Source organism: Tachysurus fulvidraco, chromosome 16, assembly GCF_022655615.1.
Source record: "Tachysurus fulvidraco isolate hzauxx_2018 chromosome 16, HZAU_PFXX_2.0, whole genome shotgun sequence".
NCBI classification, from domain to species: domain Eukaryota; kingdom Metazoa; phylum Chordata; class Actinopteri; order Siluriformes; family Bagridae; genus Tachysurus; species Tachysurus fulvidraco.
The window spans coordinates 3275806-3290499 of NC_062533.1; the positions used below are offsets into that span (position 1 = coordinate 3275806).

Below are 14694 nucleotides of genomic sequence, written 5' to 3' on the forward strand. Positions count from 1 at the left end.
CGCAGGGAGGTGGCGGGGACATGATGACGTGCAGAGTAAACAGAGATCACAACACGCATGTCGGATGCTCTGAACGCGCCTATTGCGCCTCTTATCCTCAGTTTGAAGGTGTTTATCTTTACCCACGAAGATTCTCACGGTCGCACACGGAAAGCCAACAATTAATGACAAAACTCTAGTATAAAATAATTCATTTGTTTATTTGACTGAAAATGTCACGGGTAAGTCTGTCCATAGGAGACAGAACAGCAGTGTCTGGTAGAAGGGTGAACTCGTGAGACTGTGCAACGAAGTGGTGCGACGAACACGTGCTAGCAGCGACAGCAGCCGACACACACACACCTTATCCAGAGTGACTACACTGAGCACGAGGGTTAAGGCCTGCGTCAGTGCCCAGCAGTGGCAGCTTGGTGGACCTGGGGTTCGAACCCATGACATTCCATCAGTTTGTAGCCCACACCTTAGCCACTGATGGCTACCACATCCCATACATACGTACACTACGTACGCTGGCAGCGATGAACCAATCAGAGGACATTACGTATACGTCCAGTACGTACGCTTACCTCCACGCCAAGCGCCGGTAGTACAGTATAACTACCGTTGTTCCGACCATTATGCGCTCCACCCTCCAGTCCAGTAGGTGGCGGTAAATGCACCTTAAGTATGAAATACAATCAGATCCTACAGGCACAATTACAAACTACAGGCTATCAGTTACCGGCTGTAATGGGAATAGAGCAGCTGAAGTATTCAACACTCAATTAGCTATGGTTCGGAAGTGGAGGAAGCAAAAATGTACTGCGCCGAGTTAGAAGACACAGTAGATGAGACTTTGATGGATTTGTGGGAGAGTTTGATTAAAAATAGTGTGTGGTGTCGTTAACTAGTAGAATAAATTTCAACTAACTCACTGTTTTGCTTCTGGTACCTGTAGACCGTATGTTTTAGCGTGCCCTATAATCCGGTGCGCCTTATGTATGGGTTAAGTAGAGAGACAACCCGAATTGAGACTGCGCCTTATAATCCGGTGCGCCTATGGCGTGGAAAATACAGAACAGGCTGTGGTCTGTAGTGTGTTTCTTACGATAAACTGCTCCACTCTCGCTCAATGCCCTACGTTGGGCAGTCAGGCATCAGTGGGACACCACCTAAAGCCTGCGTCTTTAGCCAGTGTGAAACGACTCGCAGACGGCGCGCACCGTGTGCCCCCTGTTAGCACGAATTATTTCATTAACAACTATCACTTTTAACTCAAACACACAGCCAAGACTCGTTAGACATTATCCGGTTCCTTCTCTCCGGACTCGGACAATCTTAATCTTGTGTAAAGGAAAAGTCCTGACCTGTTGGTGTCACGTGCCACGTCTTCGTAACGCTCTGTACGCCGATCTCCAGCCGGGTGCAGCCGTACGCCAGCATGTCGCTCAGGTGCCGCTTCAGGCAGTAGTCCGCCGCGTCTCGATGGTGATCCCCACACACTTGGTGTACTGTGCGCTCTGATTACCTTCAGGAAAAAAATAAATCGTCCTCCTTTCAGTACCTTTAGCTGTGGCTATGCAGAGTCCACCGGTCTGAGGTTAAATCACGATCTAGTACAATCCAACCAATTCGCAGCTTCACCGCTTCAGGCTTCCTCGATGACCCAATAAATAGTACACAGATAACAAATAAATAAATATAATAATAAAATTCATGAATTAGGGTAGAGATAACAGTAATAATTATTTTAGCTCTGGTACAAAGATGAGTTCCCCTTCAGTACCAGATCACAGAGCAATGTTACACACCACACTGATTCAGCAAGTGTGCAAATCATTCATTCATTCACTCACGTCGTTCGTTTCCTACCGCTTATCCGAACGTCTCGGGTCACGGGGAGCCTGTGTCTATCTCAGGCGTCATCGGGCATCGAGGCAGGATACCCCTGGACGGAGTGCCACCCATCACAGGGCACTACCACTCTCATCACTCACACACTCACACACTACGGACAATTTTCCAAGATGCCAATCAACCTACCATGCATGTCTTTGGACCGGGGGAGGAAAACCGAGTACCGGAGGAATCCCCGAGCACAGAGGAACATGCACACTCCCACCACACCCACACACAACACACACACGGTGGAGGTGGGGATCGAACCCGAATGGAGAATGGAGAGTAACGTGCAGCCTCAGGGTTTTAGAAATAATACAGTGTAAAAGTTCTCCGCTGAGGTTCGGCAGCTTTTCTGGTTAACGATGGTTTTGTACGTTTCCCTCCACTCAGGTTTTAATATCATCATTAAAACCGAGTAAAACGTCTCCATGGGGTGTCTACCCTCCCCTCAGTTTGTTCTTATTAAAAACCTTAACACAGGGTCTGTAGACAGCTTCCCTGTAACTGGTCCCAGAGTCCATCTTCCCCCACCCGGCACTCCAGGTGGAGACCTTCACAGCCGTCAAGTCGGGAGTGATGCTCATCTGAGGAAACGGTCTCTCTTCTACATGACCAGTCTGTATACTGATAGTCCATCAGCCCAACACGCTCCTACTACGCTCCGGCGGTGTAAGAGTTGATTGACAACGTCTACCTTAAAGTTCACGAGCTCTCAGAGTGTCCCAATGCCTGCGGAGATCAAGGCTTGGACAGTGCAGGGAACGTACCCAGCAGGCTCAGCTGCTTCTTGCCTCGATTGCTCAGAAACACCGTTGTCACTCTGCCTCTCAGGACATTCCCGAACAAGATGCCCAACAGGTTTTACCCCAGTGAAACATTTCATGTCTGTATCTGAGAGATACAAAGATGCTGTAATCGAAAGCATCGATGTTGAATTTAAAAACCAGAATTCGCTTTTCTGGTTCCTGCCTTAAAAACCATAAAAGCCACTCTCCTAAAAGACACCAGGTGTTTAACAAGTGGGGACTTTATGGCTCTTTATAGACCACTCGCCTGTAACCTAGAAAGCTCTTTGGTTATTATCTCGTCAGGGATAAAAGGGAGGGACATTAGACAGCATAATTGAACTAATGGGGAACTGAGGGGACAAACCAATCTGAGTTCGTTATTTACTACAATGAGTCATTTCTGAGTCAGTTTCTGAGTCAGTTTGCACACTTTTTCAAACATCGTCAAAAAAAAAAACATTTTCTTGTGGCAGAGAGAGAGAGAGAGAGAGAGAGAGAGAGAGAAAACATCGATTTTTTTATTTTTTAAAGGAAACTTTATTTACAGACTTAAAAAAGTCACGCTGATCGTGACATCACAAAGTAAACAAAATAATAAAAATAAATAATAAATAAAAAACTATGCACACAAAGCGTTTCTAATTGCACCAAATTAACTCAAAACATTTCCAGATTACTCGTCAGTTTGTAAACTGTGATCAATCGCAATTCCAGCCTTAACAGTGCGTACAAACGCCGCCCGTTCGTCACGTCCGGCTCTTTGTTCATTTTTTTTTCCTTGTAACGTAGATGGCTGATTTTGCTTGGCCTAGTAACTAATTCAAACAATTGACACACGTGTCGTTTTCTCTGCACGTGTCTGTTTCCAAAGATAAAAATCTGCAAAGAAAAAGGTTCGTCAAACCGACAAAATAACTCCTTCAGTGACTTAAAGACAGGTTCTCGTCTGCGACATTTCATAAAAGCTTGATAAACACTTTCCCTTTCAAGACAGAACGGACATTCTGGGTTCACTTCAGGAGTTAAGACAGAAACAAAAGCATTAACTGCAATAATCCCGTGTATAATCCTCCACTGAATGTCTACTAGCCTAAAAGAGAGAGAGAGAGAGAGAGAGAGAGAGAGAGAGAGAGAGAGAGAGAGAGAGAGAGATACAGACAGATACAGAGAGACACACACAAGAGACAAGAGACAGAGGTGCACACAGAGACATAGGGAAAGACTCAGAGAGAGATACATAGAGAGAGATGCAGACACAATAAAGAGGTGCACAGAGAGAGAGAGAGAGAGAGAGAGAGAGAGAGAGAGAGAGAGAGAGAGAGTGAGAGTGAAAGAGAGAGTGAGAGAGAGAGCTGCACATAGAGAGAGAGAGAGAGAGAGAGAGAGAGAGAGTGAGAGTGAAAGAGAGTGTGAGAGAGAGAGAGCTGCACATAGAGAGAGAGAGAGAGAGAGAGAGAGAGAGAGAGAGAGAGAGAGAGAGAGGTACACACACACACACACACACAGAGAGAGAGAGAGAGAGAGAGAGAGAGAGGTGCACACACAGAGAGAGAGAGAGAGAGAGAGAGAGAGAGAGAGAGAGAGAGAGAGAGAAGAGAGAGGTGCACAGAGAGAGGGAGAAGAGAGGATAGAGAGATTAAAATATATATTACAGTATACTATACACGATATATCAGAGCGTACGAAGCGATATTATATATCGATACTCTCTCTCTTTTCCACGCCTCTTACATTCTCTCTACTCTCTTGTCCCCTCTAGCTCTATCTATCTCGTGCTCGCTCGATCTATCCGACCTCTCTCTATTTTCTCGCTCTCTCTCTCTCTTTTCCCCTCTCTCTCTCTCTGCACCCGCTCTCTTCTCTCTTTCTCTGTCTCTCTCTCTCTCCTCCCCTCATCTCTGCCCTTCGCTCTCGCTCTCTCTCTCTCTTTTTTTCCCCCCTCTCTCCTCTGCTCTCTCTCTCTCTCTCTCTCTCTCTCTTTTCCCCCTCTCTCTCGCTCTCTCTCCTCTCTCTCTCTTTTTTCCCTCTCTCTCTTCTATCTCTCTCTCTCTCTCTCTCTCTAGCTCTCCTTTTTTCCCCTCTCTCTCTCCTCTCCTCTCGCTCTCTCTCTCTCTCTCTTCCCTCTCTCTTCCCCTCTCTCCTTCCCCTTCCTCTCTCTCTCTCAGAGGTGGCACCGCTCGCGACATCGCGCGCGAGCGAGTCAGAGAGGACGCAGACTGTGTGCCACCTCGCTCGAGAGAGGTGCCCCATAGATAGATGTGCATCCTGGCCCCGCTATCTCTCTCCTCTCTCTCTTCTCGTCTCTCTCTCTCTATCTCCCCTCTCTCTTCCCCTCTCTCTCTTCTCATCTTCCTCTCTGATCTACTCTCTCTGCTCTCTCTCCGTTATATCTATCCATAACTAGAGATCACCCATGAGACAAACACAGGCAGGTTATCAGTCACACATTGAGGTAAACACCAGACTGCCTTTCTGTCCCATGTGATCATTAGTTATGATTTTCTGCACAGACGATTAGTGCAGAAAACAGTCACGATATGGATCTTGTGTGTTAATGGTTCAGAATAGGATCTGGGGAAAAGTCGACTGTCATCGTGCTGTCTCTCTCCTCCTGTTAAATAGGATTTCAGTCAAACACTGAACACACACACACACACACACACACACACACACACACACACACACACACACACACACACACACACATACACACACACACGCACACAAACAGAGATAAGGCCTGCAGCTGAAATCGAACTGTCGCTTTGCTCGACTTTGCCTGATTAGCAGCCGGAACAATTACTGCAATCGTGTCATCTTAACAAACCCGCTGATAAAATGTGGTGGGCCAGTAATCCTGAGGACACACTGCCTCCAACCTCACACACACACACACACACACACACACACACACACACACACTTACTGATCAGCAGCCAAAAAATAAATACACAGACAAATGTCTGTAATAAAGCAAGCTCGGGCCAGCAGTGACGAGCTGTGTGCGTCTCGCAATTATTTCTCATCACCACAAACCTAATGCCGCAGCTGCGTCTGAGTCACGACTTCCACTCAAAAAGACAGAAAGAGCGTGTGGAGATAAACTGTGTTACACACGCTAATAAAGTAAAAGGGACAGAAAGAAAAAGCCAGAAAAACACACATTTCCATCTCTGCCAAAAAGCTGGATATAAAGCTCTCCAATTGTGCACTAATAAACACGCGGTGCCACAACATTACCGTGCGCCGACTTCTCCTGCACGTCGCCCGGACAAACAAACCTTCGTCTGGGTCTTTCGCTAATTACGGGAACGCGCACAAGGTGGTTACGCTGCACAGATAAAGGAGGTATTAACCTAGTGGCTGATCAATAGTGGCTTTTCAAGGGCATGAGGGAAAGATCGAAGACTGATAGCACTGTGGATTAAATGCTGGACAAATTAACTTAATGGAAACTCAAACAAACAAACAAACAAACAAACAAACAAACAAGGAGCTCTCACAGCCTAGAAACAGATGACGTAATATATCGTACATGATATAAAGTCATCAGACTCCGGTGCTGTAGAACAGCTGATCCGACACCATCGCTCGCCATAACCCATCTGCGCTGAGGTCTGTGTGGCTTCAGGAACATGGCACTGTACACCTGAGAGAAGATGTGATGCACGCTGAGGCACAGCAGAGCAGATAAGCAGCAGATCCTCGCTTTCTCCAGAGGATTCAGACTTGCATTAATATGTTAAACGCTTCCATAAATATCCCAATTCCTCTGCAGCGCCTCTGCGCTTTTGAGTGACACCAGATAATAAACAGCTGGAGCTCCGAGTCGAGCAGCAGCCACATCGACAGCACGACAGTCCGGCGTTTAATTTTTAACTCGGCAGCTGAGGGGAAGTTCAATCACAACCTGACAGCCATTAACTCACCACCATACAACGTTTATCTCCAAACACGACGACGTATAATTCACCACCTAACGGTGTTTAACTCACACCTGACAAAATTGATCTCCCCACTCAATGACGAGTAACTCATGAAAATTACCTCACCATAGGACAACCATTAACCTGCAGGATTTCTATTAAGCCTGATTTCTCCTCAAGGAATCCCAAATGACTTCCTGTCAGGAATCCCAAACGACTTCCTGTCAGGAATCCCAAACGACTTCCTGTTCCCTTTGATATATACCATACATTGTGTTCTATGTAAAAGCCCGACCTTAGAGACTTATCGAGTGCACTACAGAAGAGCCCTAGCCAGTGTTTAACCCACTGCCCTATCTAAAAGCCCTACCCAGTGCCCTATATCCATCTTGTAAAACATTTGGAGTTCAGCCGCAGTAACTACATGCTCTGTATGGGTTTTTATATCATACATAAATACTTGTGTGTTAGTTTCGCCTTTAATTTTATTTCACTTTTTTTTTTTACTCACTACTTTATTGTCAGGGCTTCATCCAGGAGACAGACAGCGTTTATTGCGGAGCTTAGACACATACAATAGATCTTTTGGAGAGAAACAGATATGTACAGAGATGCCAAGACTGATAAAGAGAATATCCCAGCAGGTAGAGAATAAAAGAGAGGAAAAAATGAAAAAGAAGAAGAAGAAGAAGAAGAAGAAGAAGTGATGGAAAACAACCACTTCCTGCTTGCATGACTTCACCAGGTAAACGTTGGTATGAAGTGAAAAGAAGCCCTAACACATGCAGGTACAGGAGTATTTTTCGCATCAGACGTCCTTTCCCCTTCGGTACGCTGATGTTTCTTCCGGGTGAGTTTTATGTCGTTCATTCGGACTGCTGAAAGAGGAAAAGGAGGAGATTTCAGGCACCTCACGTCAGAGCTAGAAATTAAAGGTGTGGTCTCCGATTTTTGAGAAATGCTTCAGAAAACTGAGTCGGGCCGAATAATAAACAAAAATCAAAACAAACGTGTAGCCAATGAGCAGAAAGGGGCGGGGCTTGTTAATATGCGGCGGAGAGAGTGTTCAGTGCGCGTGTGTGACGTTAGCAGAAAGCGGTTTTAACATCGACATGGAGGATAAAAACAAAGAAAGAGGAGAAAGACTTACGATAAGGACAAGAAGTAGGACGTGTTAATATAGGATCAGCTTTCCAGCGCTGGAGAGAACTGAAGGAGCAGGAAGTCGGCCACATATTCACAGGTTGGAGTTTCCCGAGTCAATAACTCCTGAGCTAAACGCTGTTACTACACAAATAACACCTCTTTTCTATCGTAGTGATGTAGAGAGGCAGCTACAACCGCGTTTTGTGTAGTAACAGCGTTTAGCTCAGGAGTTATCGACTCGGGAAACTCCGACCTGTGAATATGTGGCCGACTTTACTTAAGACGCCGAGGCGCTTTTTTCCTTCTCGATAGGTGAGTAACGTTGGTTTTGCTTTGTTACACAGAACTAATATATGCCTTTGTCCTTTACATCATTATGCTTGTGTGGCATTTTTGTTTGTTTATCTACAATCATATTGTTCTTCCCTTCAACTATGATAAAGACACGTTTCTTTCTGTTAGTCGCCTGGGTTACGTATGTATGTGTGGGCGGAGCTATCGATACAGGGGTGGGGCTTATTTGGGTTAGGGGCGTGTTTGTTTTGGTGATTTTATATGTCGACATTGGCTTTCAAACATCGGAGACCGCACCTTTAAAGCTCCGAATCAATGGATATCTGATTCTGATCCGATTGGGACATCAAGACAGCAGAAGATCTGCACGACATCCCGTCACCCGGTGAAGCGGTGCAGAGCTACATCACGACGTGTGTCGCGTCTCCATACGCGATCTGTCAGAAAACATGTCGGATCTGATGATGATCCGGCTTTTCAGTCCATTTCTCATCAGCTCTAATACCCCGATCAGACTTCTGATATGATATGAAACAGAAACACGTCAAACCTCCTGCTCGCCCGTCATCACTTCGTTGGTTCCAGAAAATGTTTTGATGCTAGATATTTTTAGTGTTAGTCAAAAACCCAGTTGCTGTTATGTACTAGTCTCTGCATAGCTAAAGCTTCAGACTGATGACAGAAGGTCTGGACTCTTTTCATTATTCTCATTTTATCACTCCGGCAAACTTCAGACGAGTCTAAAATAAGCTGACAGCAAAGCTGAAATCTGTCTGGAACAAAGTCTACCAGGAATAAAAGCGTCGAAGCTTTTACAGTGAAGCATGTGGAACAAGCTCTGGAGTAGAGCCTCAGATTCGGTTCCTACGGTTTTGTTTGGAAATAGACAACAAGTGAGCACAACGTGAGCGGAGTCAGTCATTAGGACCTGGACAGAAGTAGTGATTTTTGGTTTTCTCTGAGCCAGCACAGCTGCTCTTGTTAGCACAACCTCTCTAAAACCATATAAATTAGCTTCCTCTTGGAATCTTTCCAGCCACTGCCACATTTCTGACGATAGCTAATGGAGAGCAGAGTGCCATTAGGTTAGAAAGGTTTGTGCATTTTCCGCTGTCGTGTCGCGCGGTAGTGCAAGGTTACCATTAGACTTGACCTCCAGCACACGATCTAACGGTAACCTTGCACTACCGCGCGACACGACAGCGGAAAATTGCACGCTTATTGAAGGTTTTCCGGGGCTGCGAGCGTATTTATAAATGCTTGGATGTAAAGCTGATATTGTTGGTGCCTCATCACTGACTCGTGAAACAGCTCAGGATTATTCATGACCAAATCCAAGCACATCTAAAAGTCCCCTCCAGAATCACTAAGCCGACACTGCTCCATTATGCTCAGCACATAATGCCCTCTGGTGGTTGTAAACTCCTTATAGTCAGAGTCAGGAGCAGTGACTGATGCAGATAGTGGCCCGATTCTGTCAATCACACACACACACACACACACACACACACAAACACACACGTACCTGACGGCCTCGGCTACACTGTTGGAAGTGTGTCCTGACAGAGCGTCGTGCAGGTTGCGGATGAAGTAATCTCTGTAGTCCTCAGGCAGAGCCATGAATGTGCCGCCCATCACAATAAACTCCACCTTATCCACGCTGTGGCCCAGCTGCTTCAGCTACACACAGATACAGAAAGAAAAAAAAAACTTTGCTGAGATTCTCGCTCTTACTATGTATTAAAAAGCATCACCTTACCAAATCAACAGCCATTATTTGTGTTTCTTCATCAGGTGGACGCCCATAAACATAACGCAAAACAAATAAAAGCACCAGAGGGCCGATGTGACGGGAAGAACGAAAATAATCACTTTTTACAAACACTGTGAGCAGAAAAGCATCTCAGGAGCATAATTAGCATAATTCGATCATTTCTACTGGTTTATGCTAATGTATGGTGTTCTTTAGGTGATAAAATGGTAGAAATGTCACAAAGTTCTACCTCGGTAGAACAAAACATCAATCCCTGAGGTGGAGGAGCTATATACACGTAGGACTAATACAGTCTCGCACAGTCAAGCTATCTCACGTAGTCTCACACAATCTCACGTTGTCTCACACAGACTCGCAGTCTTGCACAGTCTCGCACTGACTCATGCAATCTCACATAGTCTCACACAGTCTCGCACTGACTCATGCAATCTCATGTAGTCTCACACAGTCTTGCACTGACTCATGCAATCTCACATAGACTCACACAGTCTCACAAAGACTCATGCAATCTCAAGTAGTCTCACACAGTCTCGCACTGACTCGTGCAATCTCACGTAGACTCACACAGTCTCACAAAGACTCATGCAATCTCAAGTAGTCTCAAACAGTCTCGCACTGACTCGTGCAATCTCATGTAGTCTCACACAGTCTCGCACTGACTCATGCAATCTCACGTAGACTCACACAGTCTCGCACTGACTCATGCAATCTCATGTAGTCTCAGTCTCGCACTGACTCGTGCAATCTCACGTAGTCTCACACAGTCTCACACTGACTCATGCAATCTCATGTAGTCTCACACAGTCTCGCACTGACTCATGCAATCTCATGTAGTCTCACACAGTCTCGCACTGACTCATGCAATCTCATGTAGTCTCACACAGTCTCACACTGACTCATGCAATCTCACATAGTCTCACAGTCTCACACAGACTCATGCAATCCTACGTAGTCTCACAGTCTCACACTGACTCATGCAATCTCAAGTAGTCTCACACTGACTCATGCAATCTCACATAGTCTCACACAGTCTCGCACTGACTCATGCAATCTCATGTAGTCTCACACAGTCTTGCACTGACTCATGCAATCTCACATAGACTCACACAGTCTCACAAAGACTCATGCAATCTCAAGTAGTCTCACACAGTCTCGCACTGACTCGTGCAATCTCACGTAGACTCACACAGTCTCACAAAGACTCATGCAATCTCAAGTAGTCTCAAACAGTCTCGCACTGACTCGTGCAATCTCATGTAGTCTCACACAGTCTCGCACTGACTCATGCAATCTCACGTAGACTCACACAGTCTCGCACTGACTCATGCAATCTCATGTAGTCTCAGTCTCGCACTGACTCGTGCAATCTCACGTAGTCTCACACAGTCTCACACTGACTCATGCAATCTCATGTAGTCTCACACAGTCTCGCACTGACTCATGCAATCTCATGTAGTCTCACACAGTCTCGCACTGACTCATGCAATCTCATGTAGTCTCACACAGTCTCGCACTGACTCATGCAATCTCATGTAGTCTCACACAGACTCATGCAATCTCATGTAGTCTCACACAGTCTCGCACTGACTCATGCAATCTCATGTAGTCTCACACAGTCTCGCACTGACTCATGCAATCTCATGTAGTCTCACACAGTCTCACACTGACTCATGCAATCTCATGTAGTCTCACACAGTCTCGCACTGACTCATGCAATCTCATGTAGTCTCACACAGTCTCACACTGACTCATGCAATCTCATGTAGTCTCACACAGTCTCGCACTGACTCATGCAATCTCATGTAGTCTCACACAGTCTCACACTGACTCATGCAATCTCATGTAGTCTCACACAGTCTCGCACTGACTCATGCAATCTCATGTAGTCTCACACAGTCTCGCACTGACTCATGCAATCTCATGTAGTCTCACACAGTCTCGCACTGACTCATGCAATCTCATGTAGTCTCACACAGACTCATGCAATCTCATGTAGTCTCACACAGTCTCGCACTGACTCATGCAATCTCATGTAGTCTCACACTGACTCATGCAATCTCATGTAGTCTCACACAGTCTCACACTGACTCATGCAATCTCATGTAGTCTCACACAGTCTCACACTGACTCATGCAATCTCATGTAGTCTCACACAGTCTCGCACTGACTCATGCAATCTCATGTAGTCTCACAGTCTCACACTGACTCATGCAATCTCATGTAGTCTCACACTGACTCATGCAATCTCATGTAGTCTCACACAGTCTCACACTGACTCATGCAATCTCATGTAGTCTCACACAGTCTCACACTGACTCATGCAATCTCATGTAGTCTCACACAGTCTCACAATGACTCATGCAATCTCACGTAGTCTCACACAGTCTCACAGTCTCGCACTGACTGCAGGTTCTTCAACTATCCAGTTTTTATGAAGCTCATGACCTGCATCTGCATGACTTTATGCACTGTACTGCTGCCACGTGATTGGCTGATTGGATAAGTGTTGTTATGAGTCTAGTATTACTGCATGAAATATTGTTTGAACATTCAGTATTCACATTCAGTATTCACACTGGTCGGTCGGTTGTCTTGTAACTTTTTGTCTGCACTGTCTTTTGTCCTGCACTGTCTTGTCTGTCCAGTTTGTCTTGTCCTGCACGGTTTGCACCAGGTTGTACTGATGCACTTTATGTGGCTAAGACTACTTACAAGTCCTTAGCCCTGTCTTTGTGTTATGTAGCACCAAGCATCTTGCCTTGACTTGGACCTGGTAGAGTGTAAATGCAGTGTATACAAAGGACAATAATAACGTTCTAAAAATGACATCTGTCGTCTCATGGCTTCTGAAAAATAAAAAGTAAAACTTAATGCTAAATGTAAACTTTTGCACTGCACTCCATTTAGACAAACAGGAGTAGTCGGAGCGAGACGAGGCAGATGGACGGTGACTCACCTGTTCCATCCTGTGTCTGGTCTGTAAATAGGGATCGTAGCGTGCTCGGATGGCCCTCATAGATGTCGGCTAGGAAACACACACAGACACCGAGCATTAGGAGGAACCGCAGTTTAGTGAAACCCTGTAGCAGCGTGAGATCATGTCCTTACCTCGTAGCCTGTGTAAGACTGTGTCGAATATTCAAAATCAGAGTCAGGACCGCCTGGACAGTATCTGTAACCCGGAGCAGAAAAGCACTAACGTCACAAAAGGACACGAAGCCAGTCGTGCGGAAGGCATGAGAACAAATCTTAAAGCTTTCTCATAATAACTACAACTCTCTAAACGAGGCCATGTGACATTACAAGATTTTGAGGAGAGGAACCCCGTGAGGATCTAGAGATGTAGCAGCTCCGGTTATGTTCTGCTTCAAAAAGATTTCGACTCCATGAAGACTGTGAGGAGAATAACCTCTTAATCAATACACAAGATAACGTTCTATACAAGCTGTATCTCCATCTGAGTATCTTAAGACTTCGGTACAGAGGAGCTGGTGTTGAAGCTGTAATGAACTCAGATGATGAGCTGATTTAGGAGTTGCTCAGGAGCCCCTGTCGAAAGGACATTATTTATAATCCCCTCTCTGGTGTTTATAGTAATTTATAATCCCACTCTCTGGTGTTTATAATAATTTATAATCCCAGTCTCGGTCATTTATAATAATTTATAATCCCACTCTCTGGTGTTTAGAATAATTTATAATCCCCTCTCTAGGTGTTTAGAATAATTTATAATCCCAGTCTCCGGTGTTTATAATAATTTATAATCCCAGTCTCTGGTGTTTATAATAATTTATAATCCCAGTCTCTGGTGTTTATAATAATTTAAAATCCCACTCTCCGGTGTTTATAATAATTTATAATCCCACTCACCAATGTTTATACAAATATATAATCCCACTCTCCGGTGTTTATAATAATATATAATCCCACTCTCTGGTGTTTATACTCATTTATAATCCCAGTCTCTGGTGTTTATAATAATATATAATCCCACTCTCTGGTGTTTATACTCATTTATAATCCCAGTCTCTGGTGTTTATAATAATTTATAATCCCACTCTCCGGTGTTTATACTAATATATAATCCCACTCTCCGGTGTTTAAAATAATATATAATCCCACTCTCCGGTGTTTATAATAATATATAATCCCACTCTCCGGTGTTTATACTAATATATAATCCCAGTCTCCGGTGTTTATACTAATATATAATCCCACTCTCCGGTGTTTATACTAATATATAATCCCACTCTCCGGTGTTTATACTAATATATAATCCCACTCTCCGGTGTTTATACTAATATATAATCCCACTCTCCGGTGTTTATACTAATATATAATCCCACTCTCCGGTGTTTATACTCATTTATAATCCCAGTCTCCAGTGTTTATACTAATATATAATCCCACTCTCCGGTGTTTATAATAATATATAATCCCACTCTCCGGTGTTTATACTAATATATAATCCCACTCTCCGGTGTTTATACTAATATATAATCCCACTCTCTGGTGTCACCCAAATAAGGATGAGGTCCCCTTCTGACTCTTAGTTTCCTCTTAAGGTTTCTTCCTCCTATCACCTCAGGGAGTTTTTCCTTGCCACCATCAACCCAGGCTTGATCATTAGGGGTAAATAAAAATAAATTGAAATAAATCTGCATAAACATTTTATGTTCTGTAAAGCTGCTTTTCAAACAATGTCCATTGTTAAAACTGCTATACAAATAAAATCGAATTTGATCAGCACAATCACAACAATCTCTCGTATTCATGTCCGGCTGTGGGGAAGACAAACATCCTGGACCAAGTAAATCACCTGTCGTAGCAGTGTGCTGAGGCCGAAGTAGAACTTTGTGGGTATCATTCTAACATTTTATCACCT

At 44.6% G+C, this 14694-nt stretch overlaps 1 protein-coding gene across 1 annotated transcript in view; it reads right to left on the reverse strand.

Moving 5' to 3' along the window:
* Window positions 1–14694, reverse strand: part of elp3 (elongator acetyltransferase complex subunit 3) — a 33989-nt gene that overhangs the window by 12945 nt on the left and 6350 nt on the right. Inside the window, exons 5-7 of the mRNA XM_027163372.2 lie at window positions 12918–12981; window positions 12766–12834; window positions 9561–9715 (exon numbers count right to left, since the gene is read on the reverse strand). Coding sequence (XP_027019173.2) covers window positions 9561–9715; window positions 12766–12834; window positions 12918–12981 — 288 coding nt within the window. The remainder of the gene's footprint in view (window positions 1–9560; window positions 9716–12765; window positions 12835–12917; window positions 12982–14694) is intronic.